The sequence below is a fragment of the Podarcis vaucheri genome (assembly GCF_965113315.1).
Source record: "Podarcis vaucheri genome assembly, chromosome: 14".
NCBI classification, from domain to species: Eukaryota; Metazoa; Chordata; class Lepidosauria; order Squamata; family Lacertidae; genus Podarcis; species Podarcis vaucheri.
In genome coordinates this window covers 11,574,501-11,593,176 of record NC_138752.1, presented here as the reverse complement: position 1 = coordinate 11,593,176, position 18,676 = coordinate 11,574,501, and the positions used below count along the sequence as shown (strand labels likewise).

The following is an 18,676-nucleotide window of genomic DNA, read 5'->3' as shown; positions in this document are numbered from 1 at the left end:
GATGAGAAAAACAACAAAGAGAAGATGGAATAGAACTGTGAATATTATTTGGTCAGAACTGTGAATATTAAAGCAGCAGCAAGAGAGATGTTTGGATCCCTTTCGGAGCTTGAAGTATGGGTACCCCCAACAAAAATGTTAAAAAAATTTAAATGTGTAATTTGGAATTAATGTGATTTGGAATTAATTTGATTGGCCTGTTAATAAAAATTATTTAAGAACTTTAGTTATCAATAGGTCCTCCCAGCAAAGTATTCCAGCATCTCATTCCTCCATTCTACAAGAGATTGTTTCCAATCATTTGCTGAAATAAGACAGAGTAGTAAATAAACGTGCAGTTTTCTCTCTCTATCAGAAATAACCATCTTACCCATAGATGTCCAAAACACCAATAAAAGTGTGCTGTTTGCCAGAAAACTCCAGTGCCTTGTTAATTCGTTCCACGATGAAATCAAAAAGGTGGGCATAAATCTTTTTTGCCAAAGCATCACGGGCATTAAGGGCTTGGAGTTTTGTCATGGGTTTCACTACAGTTTCAGAGGTGGTGACAATTTTTCTGTGGCACAGCCACCGTGCCACTTTGTCGCTTTCTAAATCCAGGAGGTCGCAGAATATGTGGAGATGTTTGTCATCCAGCTTTGAAAAAGAAGAAATAAAGAAAGAATCAATAACCAGGGTTTCAATAATAAGGTAGTCATGCTTCAGAATGCTGCGCACTTTAGTAATAGGACAACATCCAAGCTGGGTGTGGTGGGGAGGAGGAGGAGGAGAGGCTAGCAATGAAATTTCCACATCAGATATCTAAACCCAGTGGTTGCTGTTGCCAAATGAAATTTGGTAGGGCAGAAGACAGGGAGGCCAACACTAGGTGGAGCCAGAGCCAATAACAGGAAGAGTCATCTAATTCTAGTACAGTCCCCATCCTCCTCCCTGCTAAATACTATAAAGGCAACACTGAGAATAAGGCGGAAGAAGTGGACAAGCAGTGCCACACCCTGGGTAAGAAAACAGGCAGCTGGGGATTGGCTGAGGTTAGTGGATCAATGCCCCATTTGCCCTAATGGACCAGCCTCCACTGCCTAAATCAGGCATAGGCAAGCTCCAGCCCTCCAGATGTTTGGGACTACAAATCCCATCATCCCTAGCTAACAGGACCAGTGGTCAGGGATGATGGGAATTGTAGTCCCAAACATCTGAAGGGCCAGAGTTTGCCTATGCCTGGCCTAAATCCTCACATTTTATTAAGTCCAGAACCTAGTGTTATTTTAATGAGGGGTAATATAATACACCCACAGACATGGTTAGAGAAGTGCACATTACAGTGGTGCCCCGCAAGACGAATGCCTCGCAAGACGGAAAACCCGCTAGACGAAAGGGTTTTCCGTTTTGGAGCTGCCTCGCAAGACGATTTTCCCTATGGGCTTGCTTTGCAAGACGAAAACGTCTTGCGAGTGTTCTGATTTTTTTCCGCTTCCCCCCCCTTTTCTAAGCCGCTAATAGCCTTTTAGCCGCTAATCCGCTAAGCCTTTAATAGCCGCTAAGCCTTTAATAGCCGCTAAGCCTTTAATAGCCGCTAAACCGCTAATAGCGCTAATCCGCTAAGCCGCTAATAGGGTTGCTTTGCAAGACGAAAAAAACCGCTAGACGAAGAGACTCGCGGAACGGATTAATTTCGTCTTGCGAGGCACCACTGTACAATGTTATCAGCATATGTAATAAATTAAACTAAACATTACAAAGGTAGTTTACAGGAAGAATTAGAAACCAGGAAGAGGAGGTCTTTAATAAAGAATGGGGAAAGTTTATAATTTATTTGAAAAGCTATTGTAAACAACTACATACGTTGGTAGGATTGACAGAAAACTTGTAGTAAAAATTTGAACTATGGATTGACAAAGGATTTATAAAAATAGAGATGCAAAGGGGAAAATCATTACATTAATATCCACAATGGGGGGGCGAAGGGAAGTCAGAAGGGATTATATGTTTATGTTTTTAATTCATTCATTTATGTAAAATAGAAAATGCAAAAATAAGATTTATTAAAAAATAAACACTACAAAGGTGGTACGGGAATTTGACAAGAGTATGTATCATCTCTGTATTCTTTGTGGCACAATGCCATCAATGTAGGCAGGCGGGGAACCTAAAGTTTCCTCAGTCACATGAAATTTTACATTTGCCAGCAACATAGCTACAAATGTCCACGCAATTGTATCAAGACATTCCAACGCATATTTTAAAAGACCAGATTTAAAACTACATTCTTTGTTTCAGTCCCTGACAGAAGCAGGAGCAGAACCCAAGAAGAGACCCATTTCGCAATCCACGCGATGTCAAGAGATCCCAGGGTTTACTAGATTTGAAACCTGGAAATCATTCAGTCCCATATGCTATTTCCAGTGCCAGAACTCATCCCCGTAGCATGCAAGGCTCGACCTAAAAGCATCTTTAAGGGGGCAATTTGCTCCCCACTGAGAAACTGAAAAGGATCATGAAAAGGAGGGCACACAGAGGATGCATGAACAAGTAATACAAGGCTTGCAGCACAGAACTGAAAGTGCAGTGCCTTCTTGTATGGCAAACCAGGAAAGCCAATGCACTACACAACACAAAGCATTGTGGTGCAAGGGACACTGAAGTGTTGACTTTGGCTATGAAGAACCCAGGTCCAAAATCTAAGTGAGCTATGAAGCAAACTGGGTGAACGTCGCAGCCCAAACCTCAGCCCCGGAGTTGGCGAAACTAAAGTGCTCCTTGGAGAAAGGGCAAGATACAGATGCATTTAGTAAATAGTACCGTATTTTTCGCTCTATAAGACACACTTTCCCCCTTTTAAAAAGTAAGGGAGAATGTGTGTGTGCTTCTTATGGGGCGAATGTAGGCTGCGCGGCTAAGCCAGAACAGGGAGAGGGAGTGCTGTGCAGCGCTCCATCTCGCTGTTCTAGCTTCTGGCTTAGCTGTGCAAAGCCTCCGCAGGGCAGCGGCAGGCACCCCGCTGCCCTCCAGAGGCTTAACGGGCTGTCCCAAAAGCCAGAACAGCGAGAGGGAGTGCTGCACAGCGCTCCGTCTCGCTGTTCTAGCTTCGGGGTTAGCGGCACAAAGCCTCCACAGGGCAGCGGAGTGACTTCATCCCGCTGCCCTCCGGAGACTTCATGGGCTGTCCCAGAAGCCTCCATGCCCTGCGGAGGCTTCGCGCAAAGCTAGACCAGCTATCCCAGCGGCTATCCCAGAAGCCAGAACAGCAAGAGGCTATCCCAGAAGGCAGATCCCTCTTGCTGTTCTGGCTTCTGGGATTCAGAAATCCCCCCCCCCTTATTTCCTCCCCCCCAAACTAGGTGCGTCCTATCATCTGGTGCATCCTATAGAGCGAAAAATACGGTAACTTGATTGGCTTTGAGGGTTGCATCCTCAAAGAAGGAAATGTGCAGCAAGACTAAAGTGCAGCATGATTACGCGTGTGCCCTAGCTAAATGGAAAAACATGGCAAGGGCTTCTTCCATTGTTCACCAAGGGAAAATAAGTCCCAAAATATTTTGCTGGCAATTCTTACACTAACAGAAGATCTTTCATCACCAACAGGAGCTATTTGCACATTGCCTAAGTGCAGAATGGCTGCCAATATTTTAAAAACGTCCATCTGGAAATCTTCCTTCAAACCTAAAAGGAAAACAAATAAATCTCGATTCAACATTACACAGCCAAGAACAGGAAGAAATGCAGGCATTAGGTGCTGCAAGTTACAGTACATAAATTAGAAGTAACTCTCGTTTTCATGCATTGCATTTTACCATAGGGCCATGCTGAAGTCCTGTATAATTCAGAACTAGTTATATCAGGGTGAAACCATACATTTATTATACCACCCAAACTAAGAGTTAGCTCTGTCTCTGCCTCTGGTCCCAGGAGTCTTGAGAACTCCTCCTGGTGGTCTCTTGTTCTCAGAGAGCTGAACTTGCTCACAGTTCTTTTGCCCCCTTTAAATGAGGGACTCCACAATTAATTTTATATAGGTAAAGGGACCCCTGACTATTAGGTCCAGTCGTGGCCGATTCTGGGGTTGCAGCGCTCATCTTGCTTTATTGGCCGAGGGAGCCGGCATACAGCTTCTGGGTCATGTGGCCAGCATGACTAAGCCGCTTCTGGCGAACCAGAGCAGCGCACGGAAATGCCATTTACCTTCCCGCCAGAGCGGTACCTATTTATCTACTTGCACTTTGATGTGCTTTCGAACTACTAGGTTGGCAGGAGCAGGGACCGAGCAACAGGAGCTCACCCCGTTGCAGGGATTCAAACCGCCAACCTTCTGATCGGCAAGTCCTAGGCTCTGTGGTTTAACCCACAGTGCCACCTGTGTCCCTAATTTTATTTACAATTAGGTTATAGACAATGTTTTCTCTCCTGCACAGTTCTCCGTCTGACTTGCCTTGTACGGTGTCCTCTCCTTTCTTTGGCATCCTTCTCTCTCTTTCTGGCTTATCACTAGAGATAACAACTCCAGACCCTTCTGTCCGATTACTCTTCCTGTTCCCCCTCCTCATTGCCCTTGCTGAGGCAGCCCAAATTCATATTGCAACTTGCCTCGTTTCCCTCTCCCTCCTCTTTCTTTTCTGCCAAATCTCTCCACTCGGCTCCCAAACAGTACTCATTTCATTGCCTGCATATCTCTGCTGTGGCTCCAGACCCCTCCTCCTCTGCCTACCAGAGCCCAGAATAAGCACTCTCAGGTGCTGCCTTTTAATCTCTCAAAGGACACTCTCAATATCCTTCTCAAAACACCAGTTCTGGCTCCCACTCCTCAGCCAAGTGCCAGCTCAACTGCCAAGTCAAGCAGGGAGTGGCAGCATCAATTGGAATCCTTTAGCAACCGTGTTTCTCAGTGTGAACGCAGGGACCTAGAAGAGCATTTCCAGGAAGAAGCTAGCAAGCAGGAGAGGGGAGGATTACCTAGTTTTGAGGGCCAGGAGAAAAGCTAGCAGTCTTGATTTTCAGGAGTGAATTGGTTGACGTGGGATGCTCCCCTTTCCCAGCCACCCATTCTCCAATGCAAATGTCCCCCTCTATCTCAGGCTACAGATGCTTCAGGTTACAGACTCTGCTAACCCAGAAATAGTACATCGGGTTAAGAACTTTGCTTCAGGATGAGAACAGAAATTGTGCTCCGGTGGCATGGCGGCAGTAGAGGCCCCATTAGCTAAAGTGGTGCTTCAGGTTAAGAACAGTTTCAGGTTAAGAACGGACCTCTGGAATGAATTAAGTTCTTAACCCGAGGTACCACTGTACAAGTAATTCTGCTCTATGATACGGTTGCCATATTTCAAGAAGTAAATTAGGAACATGGTTATACTGTAACGTCTAATCAGTAGTTATTCTCAGAATGGTAATCCCAATGAATTTTACATTGTTATAATTTTGCTACTTTATCAAAGGCAAAGTTGATCTACCTAGCAGGGTGAATGTCTTCTGAGTCTCCATCATGTTGGCATAGTCATTCACTCCTTCAATCACAGCGTTTCCACCCATGTTGGTATAATTAAATTCTTCGGGGCTTGCTGCAGGCAAAAAGCAAAACATACTGACGTTATATATTGGATATTAAGTTGAGGGACTTCTACAAATAGGCCATCCGTGACCAAATGATGCAACGAAAGTCCTTTAGTAAGATTAACTTATTTATTTATTTAATAAAATGTATATACTGCTTGGTTGTTGTTGTTTTTAAAAAAACTGTGTTAAAATACAACAATGAAAATATGAAATAAGACATACCCAGTTTAAGGTGCTCAAATTCTGGTCTCAGAGCTGATGCACATAACTGATAAAATATATGGTAATTTCTTTCATTCTCCGACTGTCAATGAAAGTAAACAAGAGGATAAAATGAGAAACAAAGAAAAATTATTCATTTTGTAGAAGGAGACGCACCTGCCACAGCTTCTGGCCTGCTTGGCCACTTGACTAACATGACAATAGTGACTCTTAATCTCAGAGTCACGGATTCATTACCCCATGTTGGGCCGAAAATTCCTACATTGCAGGGGGTTAGACTAGATGACCCTTGTGGTCCCGTCCAACTCTACAATTCTACGATTCTGTGAGTCATATCAGAGAAAGGTTTTTCCTCTCATTTTGGGAATCAGGAAAGCCTCACAGCTCACCAGCCCTCGTGACTGATTGCAGAATTGGCACAGGGGGTAGCATGTCGATCACAGCTCTAGGAAAATTAAATCCCAGAGATGGTGGCAACTTGTAAATTTCAATGCAGCAGTTTTAGCTTCTTACTGAGTGCACATCTCCAAATCAGACAATGCAGAATGCCGCTTGCCAAAACTGTTGCTCTCGTAATTGCCTCAAGTTAAAAACTGACAAGAGCTGGCAAGTAATAATAATGATGTCTCCAGGAAGCACTAATTGAAAAATTGTTCACAGAAACCCAGAAGAAGTTTCCTCTAAACCTCCTTTTTAGGAAATCAGCTTGCAGAAATAGCTTATTTAGTTACCTGAAAAGTTAGCTTTACTTTTACCCTGTACCTGAAACGACCCTGCAGTTAAGGAGCACAAGAATTCACTGCTCCAGAACTTGGAACAGTTTGGGGATACCAGCCCAAAGATCTAAGTGACAGGACATACTAATGAGAAGATTAATATGTGGAGCACTGCCCTACATTCAATGTCAGTCCTGTTCAGAGAAGACCCATTAACGTTAATGAACATGACCATCTTTAGGTTCATTAATTTCAAGTTTTCTCTTAGTAGATCTAGCATTGAATACAACCCATTATCTGTATTTTATTCATTATTTATTGAGAGTACTTATATCCAGCTTTATAACTGTGAGTGGCTCTCCAAGCGGTTTACATAAAAACCCAAACACTTAAAACTATTGCAGGAACAGGAACTACACATTATGTCCATATAGAATCAGGATTATTTACGCAGCTGTTCAGCCCTCAGCCTTCCATTCCCTGGTGTCATGCCAGGCAACAGCTCCCACCAAGACCCTCAGAGATAAATAAAAAAATGGGGCTGAGCCAGTGGTGTAGCGTGGGTTGTCAGCACCCAGGGCAAGGCAAGTAATTTGCACCCCCTAACCCGTGGATTTGCGCCCCCTAACCCGTGGATTTGCGCCCCCTAACCCCCAGATGTTGCGGCCGGTGCGGCCGGCCCCCCCTGCACCCCCCACGCTACACCACTGGGCTGAGCAGCTGGATCTTTCTAAGTCCACAACAGAATCCATTTTGCCTTGATGGCAGTCTGTTAGCAAAGATATAATGCAATTCCACTGGCAAATTTTACTTACCTGGAAGACAACTCTGGATTTCTCAAGCAGGTATGTTCTCATATTTGCACCAATGATCTGGTACCTCCTATCAAAACTGATTTCTGTGTATTTTCCAAAGCGGCTGCTGTTGTCGTTGCGTGTGGTTTTAGCATTACCGACAGCCTATAAAATGGAGAATCATTTCAATGCACATACATCTATTTGTTAGCATGTTACTGATTTTATAAATTGGCCGCTTATAAATGCTCTTATAAATAAATGAAATATTTACAACACAATTATTTGGGGAATTGTTTTCAGACTTGGTCAGAATTTATATATGTTTGAGCTGGGTGCTGTACAGTGGTACCTCGGGTTAAGTACTTAATTCGTTCCGGAGGTCCGTTCTTAACCTGAAACTGTTCTTAACCTGAAGCACCACTTTTGCTAAAGGGGCCTCTTGCTGCTGCCACACCGCTGGAGCACGATTTCTGTTCTCATCCTAAAGCAAAGTACTTAACCTGAGGTACTATTTCTGGGTTAGTGGAGACTGTAACCTGAAGCGTATGTAACCTGAAGCGTATGTAACCCGAGGTACCACTGTATAATGGTGCCCAATGGTATTCCTACTGAAGAACAGTCCTGCTGAAAATAACATACAAGTGCTTTCGAACTGCTAGGTTGACAGGAGCTGGGACAGAGCAACAGGAGCTCACCCCATTGTGGGGATTCGAACCACCGACCTTCTGATCGGCAAGCCCAAGAGGCTCAGTGGTTTAGACCACAGCGCCACCCGCATCCCCTGGTGATAATGGTGCCCAATGCTATTCCTACTGAAGAACAGACTGCTGAAAATAACGTACACGACTAACTTAAGCCCGTTAATTTCAATTGACTATATCCAACAGGTCTCTTCTGCTAGCTGGCGGGTGGTTTTTAGTGTTACACAACACAACACTGCTGGTGGAAACTCATTGCACAATGGATTGTGAATAGGACCTTGTCCCCTTCCAAGTAATAATGTGCAGCAGAGCAGTGGGGGGGGGGAGAGTCTTGTTCAGGTAGGGAGGTGCAAAAACACATGTGAGGCTTTGGGCTTCTCCTCTTGACATCTTCTGCAGCCCACCAGGGTCAAGAGGCCTCATTGAGTCAAAAGAGATCCATTAAAAATGGATTAATTTCAGATGTTTGGCAGAAGTGATTTAATTTTTTAAAATCCATTTTGAATAAGACATGGAAGGATGCCTATCCATTCCAGTCCCTGCAAGATTAAACCTTCTTGTTCACTTCTCCCAGCAGTAAAAGGTGGGAGATAGGAGGAAAGCATGTGAACAAGCATGAGCTGAAGAACCACTTCCAATGGACCCCACATATACGCCAGGTAAGTGTCTCACCAATGGGTTAGAGTCTACAATCACCAGCGCCATTTTGCTAGCTTGCAATGCCAATACAGCAACATTCCTCTCCTGTCTTTTTCTCCAAGGAGATCAAGCTTAATCCCCACAACAACCCGGTGAGGTAGGTTACGCAAAGAGGAAATGACTGGCCCAAGACCATCCAGTGAGCTTCATAGCTGAGTGGGGATTTGAACCCTGGTCTCCCAGGCCCTAACCTAGACAGCATCTTAAAAAGTAGAGACATCACCTTGCCAACAAAGGTCCGTATAGTAAAAGCTATGGTTTTCCCAGTAGCAATGTATGGAAGTGAGAGCTGGACCATAAAGAAGGTTGATCGCCGAAGAATTGATGCTTTTGAATTATGGTGCTGGAGGAGACTCTTGAGGGTCCCATGAACTGCAAGAAGATCAAGCCTATCCATTCTGAAGGAAATCAGCCCTGAGCGCTCACTGGAAGGACAGATCGTGAAGCTGAGGCTCCAATACTTTGGCCACCTCATGAGAAGAGAAGACTCCCTGGAAAAGACTCTGATGTTGGGAAAGATGGAGGGCACAAGGAGAAGGGGACGACAGAGGACGAGATGGTTGGACAGTGTTCTCAAAGCTACCAGCATGAGTTTGACCAAACTGCAGGAGGCAGTGGAAGACAGGAGTGCCTGGCGTGCTCTGGTCCAGGGGGTCACGAAGAGGCAGACACGACTAAACGACTAAACAACAACAACAACTCCCAGGCCCTAGTCCAACCACCACACCACACTGACTCCATTTAGTCGGCCTGATCTAGCAGGCTCTTCTTGTGTTCTTACGATTGCTGCTTTGGTGCAGCAATCATTAGACCCAGTTCGGTGTTTTTCCCCCCATTTTCCACAGTAGATTGTGGAATTGTCTAACTGTTATTTATCCATGCCTAGAAGAGGAAGCTTTACTGAAACAACTAAGATAGGAAATAAACTTTGTGAACATTTGGCATTTAAGAAAATCAAGTGTGACAAGAGAATAACCTGTGCAGATTAAACAGCAAACATGTGTAGTTCAGTCAACAAAACCAGATCTGGGATGCCAAAGAACTGTTAGCTATAACTACCATATTTTTCGCTCTATAACACGCACCAGACCATAACACGCACGTAGTTTTTAGAGGAGGAAAACCCGTAGGCATGCCACCCGTAGGCATTCCCTCCATAACACGCACAGACATTTCTCCTTACTTTCTAGGAGGAAAAAAGTGAGTGTTATGGTGCAAAAAATACGGTAATTTAGATATTCCATAGGTTTTCAAAATCAGAAGGTCAAACATGATAATTTCTGCTGCAGGTGCTCAGTATGTTAGAATGAGATGATTCAATAAATATGCGATTTCATCCCTTTACAGAGCCATCCATAATTTACCTCTGTTATCGGATTCGATGCCAGGACTTTATCCTCTACTTGCGTGTTGCTGCTAGATCTACTGACAGTAGCAAAGTATCGCATGGCATATTTAGCCGAAACTGTTTTCCCAGCTCCTGATTCTCCACTGACTATAACAGATTGATTCTTGTTGTTCCTAAAGCGAGGAGAAAATGCATTATCAAATAAAATTATTTTTTTAATGTCAAAAAATCATGTATGTCTCTACAGCAGATAAGATCTGCTTTATTTAGGTATCCCGACTTTGTGATCTGGTGCGTGAAGCCATTTTCCGCTGTTGGCACCTGATTCCTCCAGGAACTTTGTAGGTGCTTAGAGAGTATTCACAGCAATCTCTGAACAGTTTTTCAGGGAATCCTCATGAATCAATGAAGCCCCTTGTTTGATTATCATTATTTTATTTCTAAGAAACTTACCTACATGGGTCCAAAGTTTTTGAAAGGGACAGGCATGTAGCAACATTTTGCAAACGGAAGTGACAGGTTTTTAATCAGAGGTTTTAAAGCAGGGCTGGCTGGCCTGTGGTCCTCCAGATGTTATTGGATGCCATCAGTCCTGGCTAGCATGCCCAATGGTTAGGAAGATGAGAGCTGGAGTCCAACAAATTCTGGAGGGCCACAGGTTAACATACTATAAACTCCCCAGACTCTACCTTGCCATTTGCTTGTAAGCTTCTTCTGCCACGGCAAATATATGTGGATCCATATCCCCCATATTCTGACCACTATAGGCATGGATAATGGCATCTCCATATATCGGCAGCTGCTTGTAGGGGTTCATTGCAACCAAAATTATCCCTGCAAGGGGGGGAAACACACAACATAGAAATAAGAGTTGCATCACACATACTTCGTATATGAGAAATGTGGAGCGTGAACGTTCGCTTACCGCTGTAGGTATAAATCAGCTTGGACTCGACAAAGCGAACTTTCAGATTGTGTAGGACGGCAGGCTCATGAAGATAGCTAAGTGCGGTGAGGTCATTTTCACCGACAAGTATGTCTGGATTTCGCAAAGGAGGTAAAGCTCTGGGATCAACTGGATATTTCAGTTCCTGTTGGTAAATGGGAGAGGTGAAGGCGTAGAAAGCTAGAATGTTACATGTGCCTAAGGATGTAAGCAGGCATCATTCTATGTTCTGCCCTGTAAATCCTCACATGCAGCAATGCTTCTTGTCCACTGAAGTTCATCTTCTGCCAAAACCTATGTTATTTGTCTTGCACTGTGGTGAAATGCGTCTTGCACTGTGGTGCAATGTTGGAACTTACGTAATTTATGTACAGTGGTACCTCGGGTGGCGCTGTGGGTTAAACCTAGCAGTTCAAAAGCACGTCAAAGGGCAAGTAGATAAATAGGTACCGCTCCGGCGGGAAGGTAAACGGCGTTTCCGTGCACTGTTCTGGTTCGCCAGAAGCAGCTTAGTCATGCTGGCCACATGACCCGGAAGCTGTACGCCAGCTCCCTCGGCCAATAAAGCGAGATGAGCGCCGCAATGCCAGAGTCGGTCACGACTGGACCTAATGGTCAGGTGTCCCTTTACCTTTTTACCTCGGGTTAAGTACTTAATTCGTTCCGGAGGTCCGTACTTAACCTGAAACTGTTCTTAACCTGATGCACCACTTTAGCTAATGGGGCCTCCTGCTGCTGCCGTGCTGCCGAAGCACGATTTCTGTTCTCATCCTGAAGCAAAGTTCTTTACCTGAAGCACTATTTCTGAGTTAGCGGAGTCTGTAACCTGAAGCGTATGTAACCTGAGGTACCACTGTAATTAATTACATAATTTGCTCTTTTATGCGCTGCCGGCTGACCAGACATGGACTGCAGCCAATGCCCAGCCAGCTGACCTCTGATTGGCCCAATTGAAGCCAGCGCCTGGGTGGGGAATCCCTGTGCCTTGATTCTGCCGACTGGGGAATTTCCCTAACAGCCAGCAGAACACACGGGCCTTCGCTGCTGGGGATGATGGACAGAGGCAAGGCCTGCAATCGCTACCCATCTGGGAAGGGTTGAGTGGTCATTCAGCTATCCCACTCATTTCAATGGGAGTGGGGTGGGGGAAACCTGGTCTATTCATAGGCTGAAAGTAACAGCAGAATATGCTGGTTACATTTGCTGGCTTGATTTCTGTCCTGGACATGGGACAAATAAGCAATTCCCACTCCCGTTTCTGTTTTCGAGTCCCACCTGTAGATGGTAATATAGCCCAGGCACCAGCTTAGCATGTGAGTAAAAACCAAGGTGAGTCTATCAGACACAAAGCGAGACCAGATGGAGAATCCAGCAGGTCAATGTTTATGTGTCAACATGCATGCAAGTATCGCACACCACAGTACTGCTAATAACATAACCTATTTCGCTCACCGTGCCATCTTCTAGTTGCAGATGAAGTAGGTTTTCTCCATTTTTATAGTTTCTTGTGATTTCCGCAGATTGCCAGACTTCTTCAGGATCAGGAATCCAAACTCTGTTATACTGTAATAATAAAACAAAAACAATTCACTTTAATAAGCAGCACTTTTTCTTTCTTTCTTTTTCTTTTTTTGGCTACCAACAGTTTTATTGAGTTTTTTTTTATATTATCATCACCATATAATAAAATATGCAAGCAAACAATTCAGATATAGCATATCTCCGTCCCCATAAAAAGCCAAACTAAAACGTCAATACATCAGTAACCTTGCTTCTAAAGGGAAATATCTTCCAAAGCTGCAAAGGTTAGAAAAGTGCAAAAATGGTATGGCCCTTTTGCAAGGAGTTCAGAGAATGTTGTTTTTCTACTACTAACTATGGGCATGATCTAGTCAAAGCTGAGCACTTCAAATCCAATTTATTTAGACACAAGAGAGTTACACATCTTCTGGTCTTCTGTTAAAGTCACTGGAAGATGTAGCTTGCTTAGACCAGGCGCAGAGAAACTTACAGCAGTTTATTTCTAAATTTGTGAACGCAGTTGCTGCAATTTCCAGTGCAAGAAATAAATCTGTTAAGTTCAAATATCCCTACTTATTCAGCTGCTAAAACCGAATTGCAGGCTCAGATTCATTGTTTTGGGAAACATGACTTCTTATACGGGGAATTCAAGGGAAGTAATAGTACCGCTCTATTCTGCCTTGGTCAGACCACACCTAAAATATTGAGTCCAGTTCTGGATGCCACAATTTAAAAAGGATATTGACAAACTGGAAGAGGTGCAGAGGAGGGCGACCAAGATGATCAAGGATCTGGAAACCAAGTCTTATGAGAAACAGTTGAGGGAGTTGGGGTACGTTTAGCCCCACTTTTGGCTGAACCATCAGGTGTAGGGCAGGTGGGTGTGGCTGGGCCAAAATGGTCTCACAAGCCAAAAGCGGAGGTCTGGCAAGCCTAATTAGAGGTCTAAGAGGTGCAGAGAAAGGCATTCTGTATAGGAATTGGCTAAGATCAAATTCCTTAAGCATCTCAGCGCTATGCCAGCCAAAAATGTTGCTGCTTACCTGTCAGGGAACTGACATCGGAGACCAGCAGAGAGAGGAGTTGCCCCGATAGTGCAGGAGAGGGAACCAGCAAGGAGAGAGAGAGGGTTTCCGAGGGGGAAGGGAATCAAGGGGACACCAAGAAGGAAGGAGGGGATGAGAGCACTTTGGAGGGAAGGCTCAGGGACTCTTCCAGTGAGATCAGTGGGGAGAGTGCCGGACCACCACTGGGCACGCCTACTGTGCGCAGAAGGCTTCCGCGCAGAGAGGCTAGGCGGAGACTGGCTGTCAAGGAATTCTTATGTTGGAAAAAATTTAGGAAACACCCACTAACGGATTCTGCCAGCGACTGAAGCAGACGCACAGGGGTGCGTTTCAGTTAGGGAAAGGTTTAAACAACAAGCAGTTTAGGGAAGTCGGTGACTTACACACAAGCAACTACAATTCCCATTACATTACCTGTGGCCAACACTGAAATAAGCAAGAATTCTCCCCCCCATCCCAAGGAGCCTCTGCTGAAGTGGGGCAATCAAACTAAGAGTGTGTGTGCGTGTGTCCCCTGCATGTTAAATATGTACACATACACGTTTTGTCACATGATTCTTATATCTAAAGATTCTAACTAGATCTAATCATCAAAAAGTCTATTCCAGGTACCTCCATTGGTAAATGCAATGAGCCATCTATCTACATGCCAGTGAACCTTGCCTTACAAGTAAACATGGAGTTTACTTTCCTGTTGAGTTACACCCAACCTCCTCCTTCCTATGCTGGAGAATTTTCTTGAGCCACTCAGGAAAAATAATGAAAACAAATGAATACAAAAAATCTAGATTTGGACCTGCACTGGCACATAATAAAAGCATGGTTGCAAGAGAAACCGGAGAACACTGCATATCTGTGAGAAAGTAAACAAACAGGTCCAGTGCCCATAAGAAGTGTCTCTCCACCCGCAACCATGTGGAATAGAAGACATAGCCATCTATCATTTTTTTTGTTTTTCCCACCAGTTAAGTCTCTGAAACTGAAGGAACACCCAGCTGAAAGAAAACAGGCTGGGAAGGGCAGGATTTGCTCAGTTTTATCAGTGGGCGCAGAAAGGGTTAGGTTTCTTTTATTCCACCTACTCTTCCCAGGGCTCGCCCTACTACAGTGGTGCCTCGCAAGACGAAAAGAATCCGTTCTGTGATTCTCTTCGTCTAGCGGTTTTTTCGTCTTGCGAAGCAAGCCCATTGACGGATTAGCGCTATTAGCGGCTTTTAGCGGCTTATCTGCTGATCGGATCAGCTGATAAGCAGCTTAGCGGCTTAGAAAAAGGGGGAGGGGGGAAAAAGAGCAGGAACTCGCAAGACATTGTCGTCTTACGAAGCAAGCCCATAGGAAATTCGTTTTGCGAAGCACCTCCAAAACGGAACACTCTTTCGTCTAGCAAGTTTTCCGTCTTGCGAGGCATTCGTCTTGCGGGGCACCACTGTATTAGGGATTTCATGATGCTCAGGAGCACCATGAAAGAGCAGAACATTGTTAAGTCTTTTATTTTTGCATTTTTACTCACAGGGAGGTGTGTGTGTGGTGTTTTCTGCCTCAGGCACCAAAATAAAGTGACTAGTTTTGGGTACTATGCATCTGATGAATGGAGCATTTGACGTTGTGTCAGGCAGCAAAACAGCTTGGACCGGCTACGTTTTAGACACCACGGTTAACCTTATAAGCATGAGGTTCCTTGAGCTCATGCACGCCACACACAAAAAGATATTAGAAGCTTCTGTCTCTAAACTTGGACAAAATGTAAAATTAGGGTTTACCATTAAACCAAGGAAGTCTTCAGTCACTCAGTGCACGTCAAGCAAATATTATAGACACCTTAATTACTCCCACTGCTCTCCCACTCACAGTCCCACTTTCAATTTACTGGACATGCTTTGTATTTTGCCTATTTGTATTCCCGATGTTCGCTGTTTTAACATTTTGGAAGCTTGCAATATGCCGCTTAGGGCACAGGTCAGTTGCGGGAAAGCGGCATAAAAGTAAAACCAATCCAGCCAACATTCCTCCTTGCCAGTACAGTGGTACCTCGGGTTACATACGCTTCAGATTACATACGCTTCAGGTTACAGACTCCGCTAACCCTGAAATAGTACCTCGGGTTAAGAACTTTGCTTCAGGTTGAGAACAGAAATTGTGCTCCGGCGGCGCAGCGGCAGCAGGAGGCCCCATTAGCTAAAGTGATGCTTCAGGTTAAGAACAGTTTCAGGTTAAGAACAGATCTCCGGAACAAATTAAGTTCTTAACCTGAGGTACCACTGTAGAGTTGAGTTTGCAGCCTTCGTCATTCACTATCCCTAGGGTTTTTGTTAGTGGGTGGGGGACAGGACCTCAGATTCCTATTGATTTGTATTGATTTGGGGTGGACAGCTGCCTCCTGCCCCCCCCCTTAGCTACATCCATGCTACTCAGCAGTCAATCCCCTTAAGTTCAGCGGCCCTTCCCCGCATCCGCGCAAGTACCCGCGCAGATACAGCGCCGTCAAGCACAACTGCGCGCAGAGACCCAAGTAAACCGCGCGCAGGATTGCAGCCATCCAGCCACGTCGGGGGTCCTTCCGTCTGGGGTTTGCTTCTGCTGCGCCACCGCGCCGTAGTTCAATAACTCTGGATGGCTTTTAGGATCGCGGTGCGCGCCTTTGCGTGTGTGAGGGAGAGCGAGAGAGAAACCCTTCCTCCTTCCGCCCGACTTCTTCAGCCAGCGATTACTTTTACCAGATTTCTCTCTCTCCCCCCCCCCATCTCCTCGGGGAAAACCGAGACAACAGGATCCCCTCGTCCCCGGCTGACCCGTGACCCGCATTCCTTTCCCACACAATACGGGGCGCAGAGGCGGCTGCTGGGCTGCTTCTTCTGCCTTTCCCTCCCCTCCATATGGCGACGGGGAAAGAGGGTGCGCGGGAGAGAGAGAGAGAGCTGCCAAGGGTCTCGTGGGAACCGTCGCTCCCTCGAAGGGGCAAACTACAGTTCCCAGAGGATACTTTCTGCGGGGCGCTCGGGGGGGCTTTGCAGCCAAACAACCAACCAACCCGCAAAGCTTTGCGGCCATTATAAGAAATCCCCTCCGCGCCCCCCAGCGGAGGGCGGGCTTGGAGCGGCACCTGCCTCGGCCGCGATTCCTCCCGCTTTGCTCGCCCCCGTTTACCTGCGTGTAGAGGTCGCTGAGCGCCATTTGGCCGCCGCTCGTGGCCCCGCTTGTGGGCGGGAGGCTGAGGGGGAGGAAGGAGCAAGGGGCTCCCCGGCCCGCCGAAGGAAGGAGGCCCGGAGGCGGTCGGCGGAGCTGCCTCAGCCCAGCTCCTCTCGCGCGGCGGGCGGCTCCGGGCAGAGGTGGAGCCCGAGGGCGAGGAAGCGCCGATGCCTCCCACGGCAGGAGCGCCACGTTTGTTTGTTGGCTTGCCCGCCGCCGGGCGGCCTTTTCCGCTTAAGGGAGGGCTCAGAGTTGAGGTTCCCCCGCAGCTGCTATTATTATTATTATTATTATTATTATTATTATTATTATTATTATTATTATTATTATTATTATTAACAACTTTATTTTCATTGCCCCCTCTCGGGGACAACGAAATTACTTATTATTATTATTATTATTATTGCCGGATTTACATATAAGCTAAACAAGCTATAGCTTAGGGCCCCACTCTCTTGGGGGCCCCCCAAAAGAATTTAAACGGAGGGGAAAAACTTGATGTACATTGCCAAAATATAAGAAACTAAAATAAAATCTACATACAGCAACAGTGTTTTGTGTTGTGTAGGCTCCCATGATGTAAGTAATGGGCCTGCCTGCTCCCTAAAATATCACTGGTTTGCTCGTTTCTGTATCAATCACTTTAATAAAATACATATTTTGTTATGTGCAAATGGCTTTAGATACCTATTAGGTCCATAAAGTACCATATAGCATATGTTCAACACAGAAAAACAGCGGCAATTTGTTGTCGACAAAGGGCAGCTGGAGATATAAAGGGCCCCATTACCTTCAGTAGCTTAGGGCCTCATCAAACTTAAACCCAGCCATTATTATTATTATTATTATTATTATTATTATTATGGAGAGCCACCAGGTTTCTAGGAAGGTTGCAGAGGCGGTGGCTGAAGGGGTTTAAAAGAGACAAAAATAGAGGTAGCAGTGATGGGGTGACACCTGTTAGCCACAATAAACACCCCCATCTGACTCCTGTGTTAATAATAATAATAATAATAATAATATAATTTATACCCCGCCCATCTGGCTGGGTTTCCCCACCTCTGCAAGACACTTGTTAGGAACAATGTGTTGTTGTTGTTGCTTGATGGCACAGGTCACTTTTAAGGCCCTGCACATAGGAGCCAACTCCTAGGAAAAGAGGTCTCTTTGGCGGCAGTTTGGCCCCGATAAAATCTTTGAGGGAGCTGCTGCCCCATCACCACCATCATGGCCCAAGTTGCTGGGCATTGCCATTCAAATGGTGTTCATGTCTTTGCAAGGGATTATGCAGGGACGGGGCTTATCTGCCCTCCCCAATATTTTGTTCAAGTTGGCAGCCCTGGCCTTGCATCAGATTCTGCACTTAGGCTGGAATAATCAGATGCATAATTCTAGGATGGGCCCCATCCGATGGAGCAGTGTTTCCCAACCTTTTTTGGGCAAAGGCACACTTGTTTCATGAAAAAGATCTCGAGGCACACCACCATGCCAGATGGGGAAAGGTCACTTTTTACTTATGTAAAAAAAAAATTAAAAAATAGTAACAGCATACAGTGGTGCCTCGCAAGACGAAATTAATTTGTTCCGCAAGTCTCTTCATCTTGCGAGTTTTTCGTCTTGCGATGCACGGTTTCCCATAGGAATGCATTGAAAATCAGTTAATGCGTTCCTAGGGAAACCGCCTTCAGACCAGGTCCGGGGACAGTCTGTCCCCGGACCTCTTCTGAAGGCTGGGGGGGGGGGACAAGGGCTTTTCTTCCCACCCCCAGCATTTTAAAAAATCCCGGGACAGCGGAGGATGCATAATTCTAGGATGGGCCCCATCCGGAGGGACGCCTGAATGGACAGCAGTACATGTAAAAAAAAGGATCTAGGTGTCCTAGTTGACCACAAGCTTAACAAGAGTCAACAGTGTGACAAAAAAAA

At 45.5% G+C, this 18,676-nt stretch overlaps 1 protein-coding gene across 4 annotated transcripts in view; it reads right to left on the bottom strand.

Annotated features, from left to right (window-relative positions):
• MYO5C (myosin VC) overlaps positions 1-16,915 on the bottom strand; it is a 60,456-nt gene extending 43,541 nt beyond the window's left edge. For 2 of the 4 annotated variants that reach the window (XM_082198249.1, XM_082198252.1), the window contains exons 1-10: positions 16,354-16,451; positions 12,429-12,539; positions 10,956-11,121; positions 10,720-10,864; positions 10,047-10,203; positions 7,301-7,444; positions 5,770-5,851; positions 5,445-5,552; positions 3,554-3,660; positions 371-636 (exon numbers count right to left, since the gene is read on the bottom strand). In XM_082198249.1, coding sequence (XP_082054375.1) covers positions 371-636; positions 3,554-3,660; positions 5,445-5,552; positions 5,770-5,851; positions 7,301-7,444; positions 10,047-10,203; positions 10,720-10,864; positions 10,956-11,121; positions 12,429-12,539; positions 16,354-16,437 — 1,370 coding nt within the window. In that variant the 5' untranslated portion in view covers positions 16,438-16,451. Of the gene's footprint in view, positions 1-370; positions 637-3,553; positions 3,661-5,444; positions 5,553-5,769; positions 5,852-7,300; positions 7,445-10,046; positions 10,204-10,719; positions 10,865-10,955; positions 11,122-12,428; positions 12,540-16,353; positions 16,452-16,708 lie in introns of those variants that run through there. The other 2 variants (XM_082198250.1, XM_082198251.1) reach the window with 2 other exon arrangements.
• Between the last annotated feature and the right edge of the window lie 1,761 nt (positions 16,916-18,676).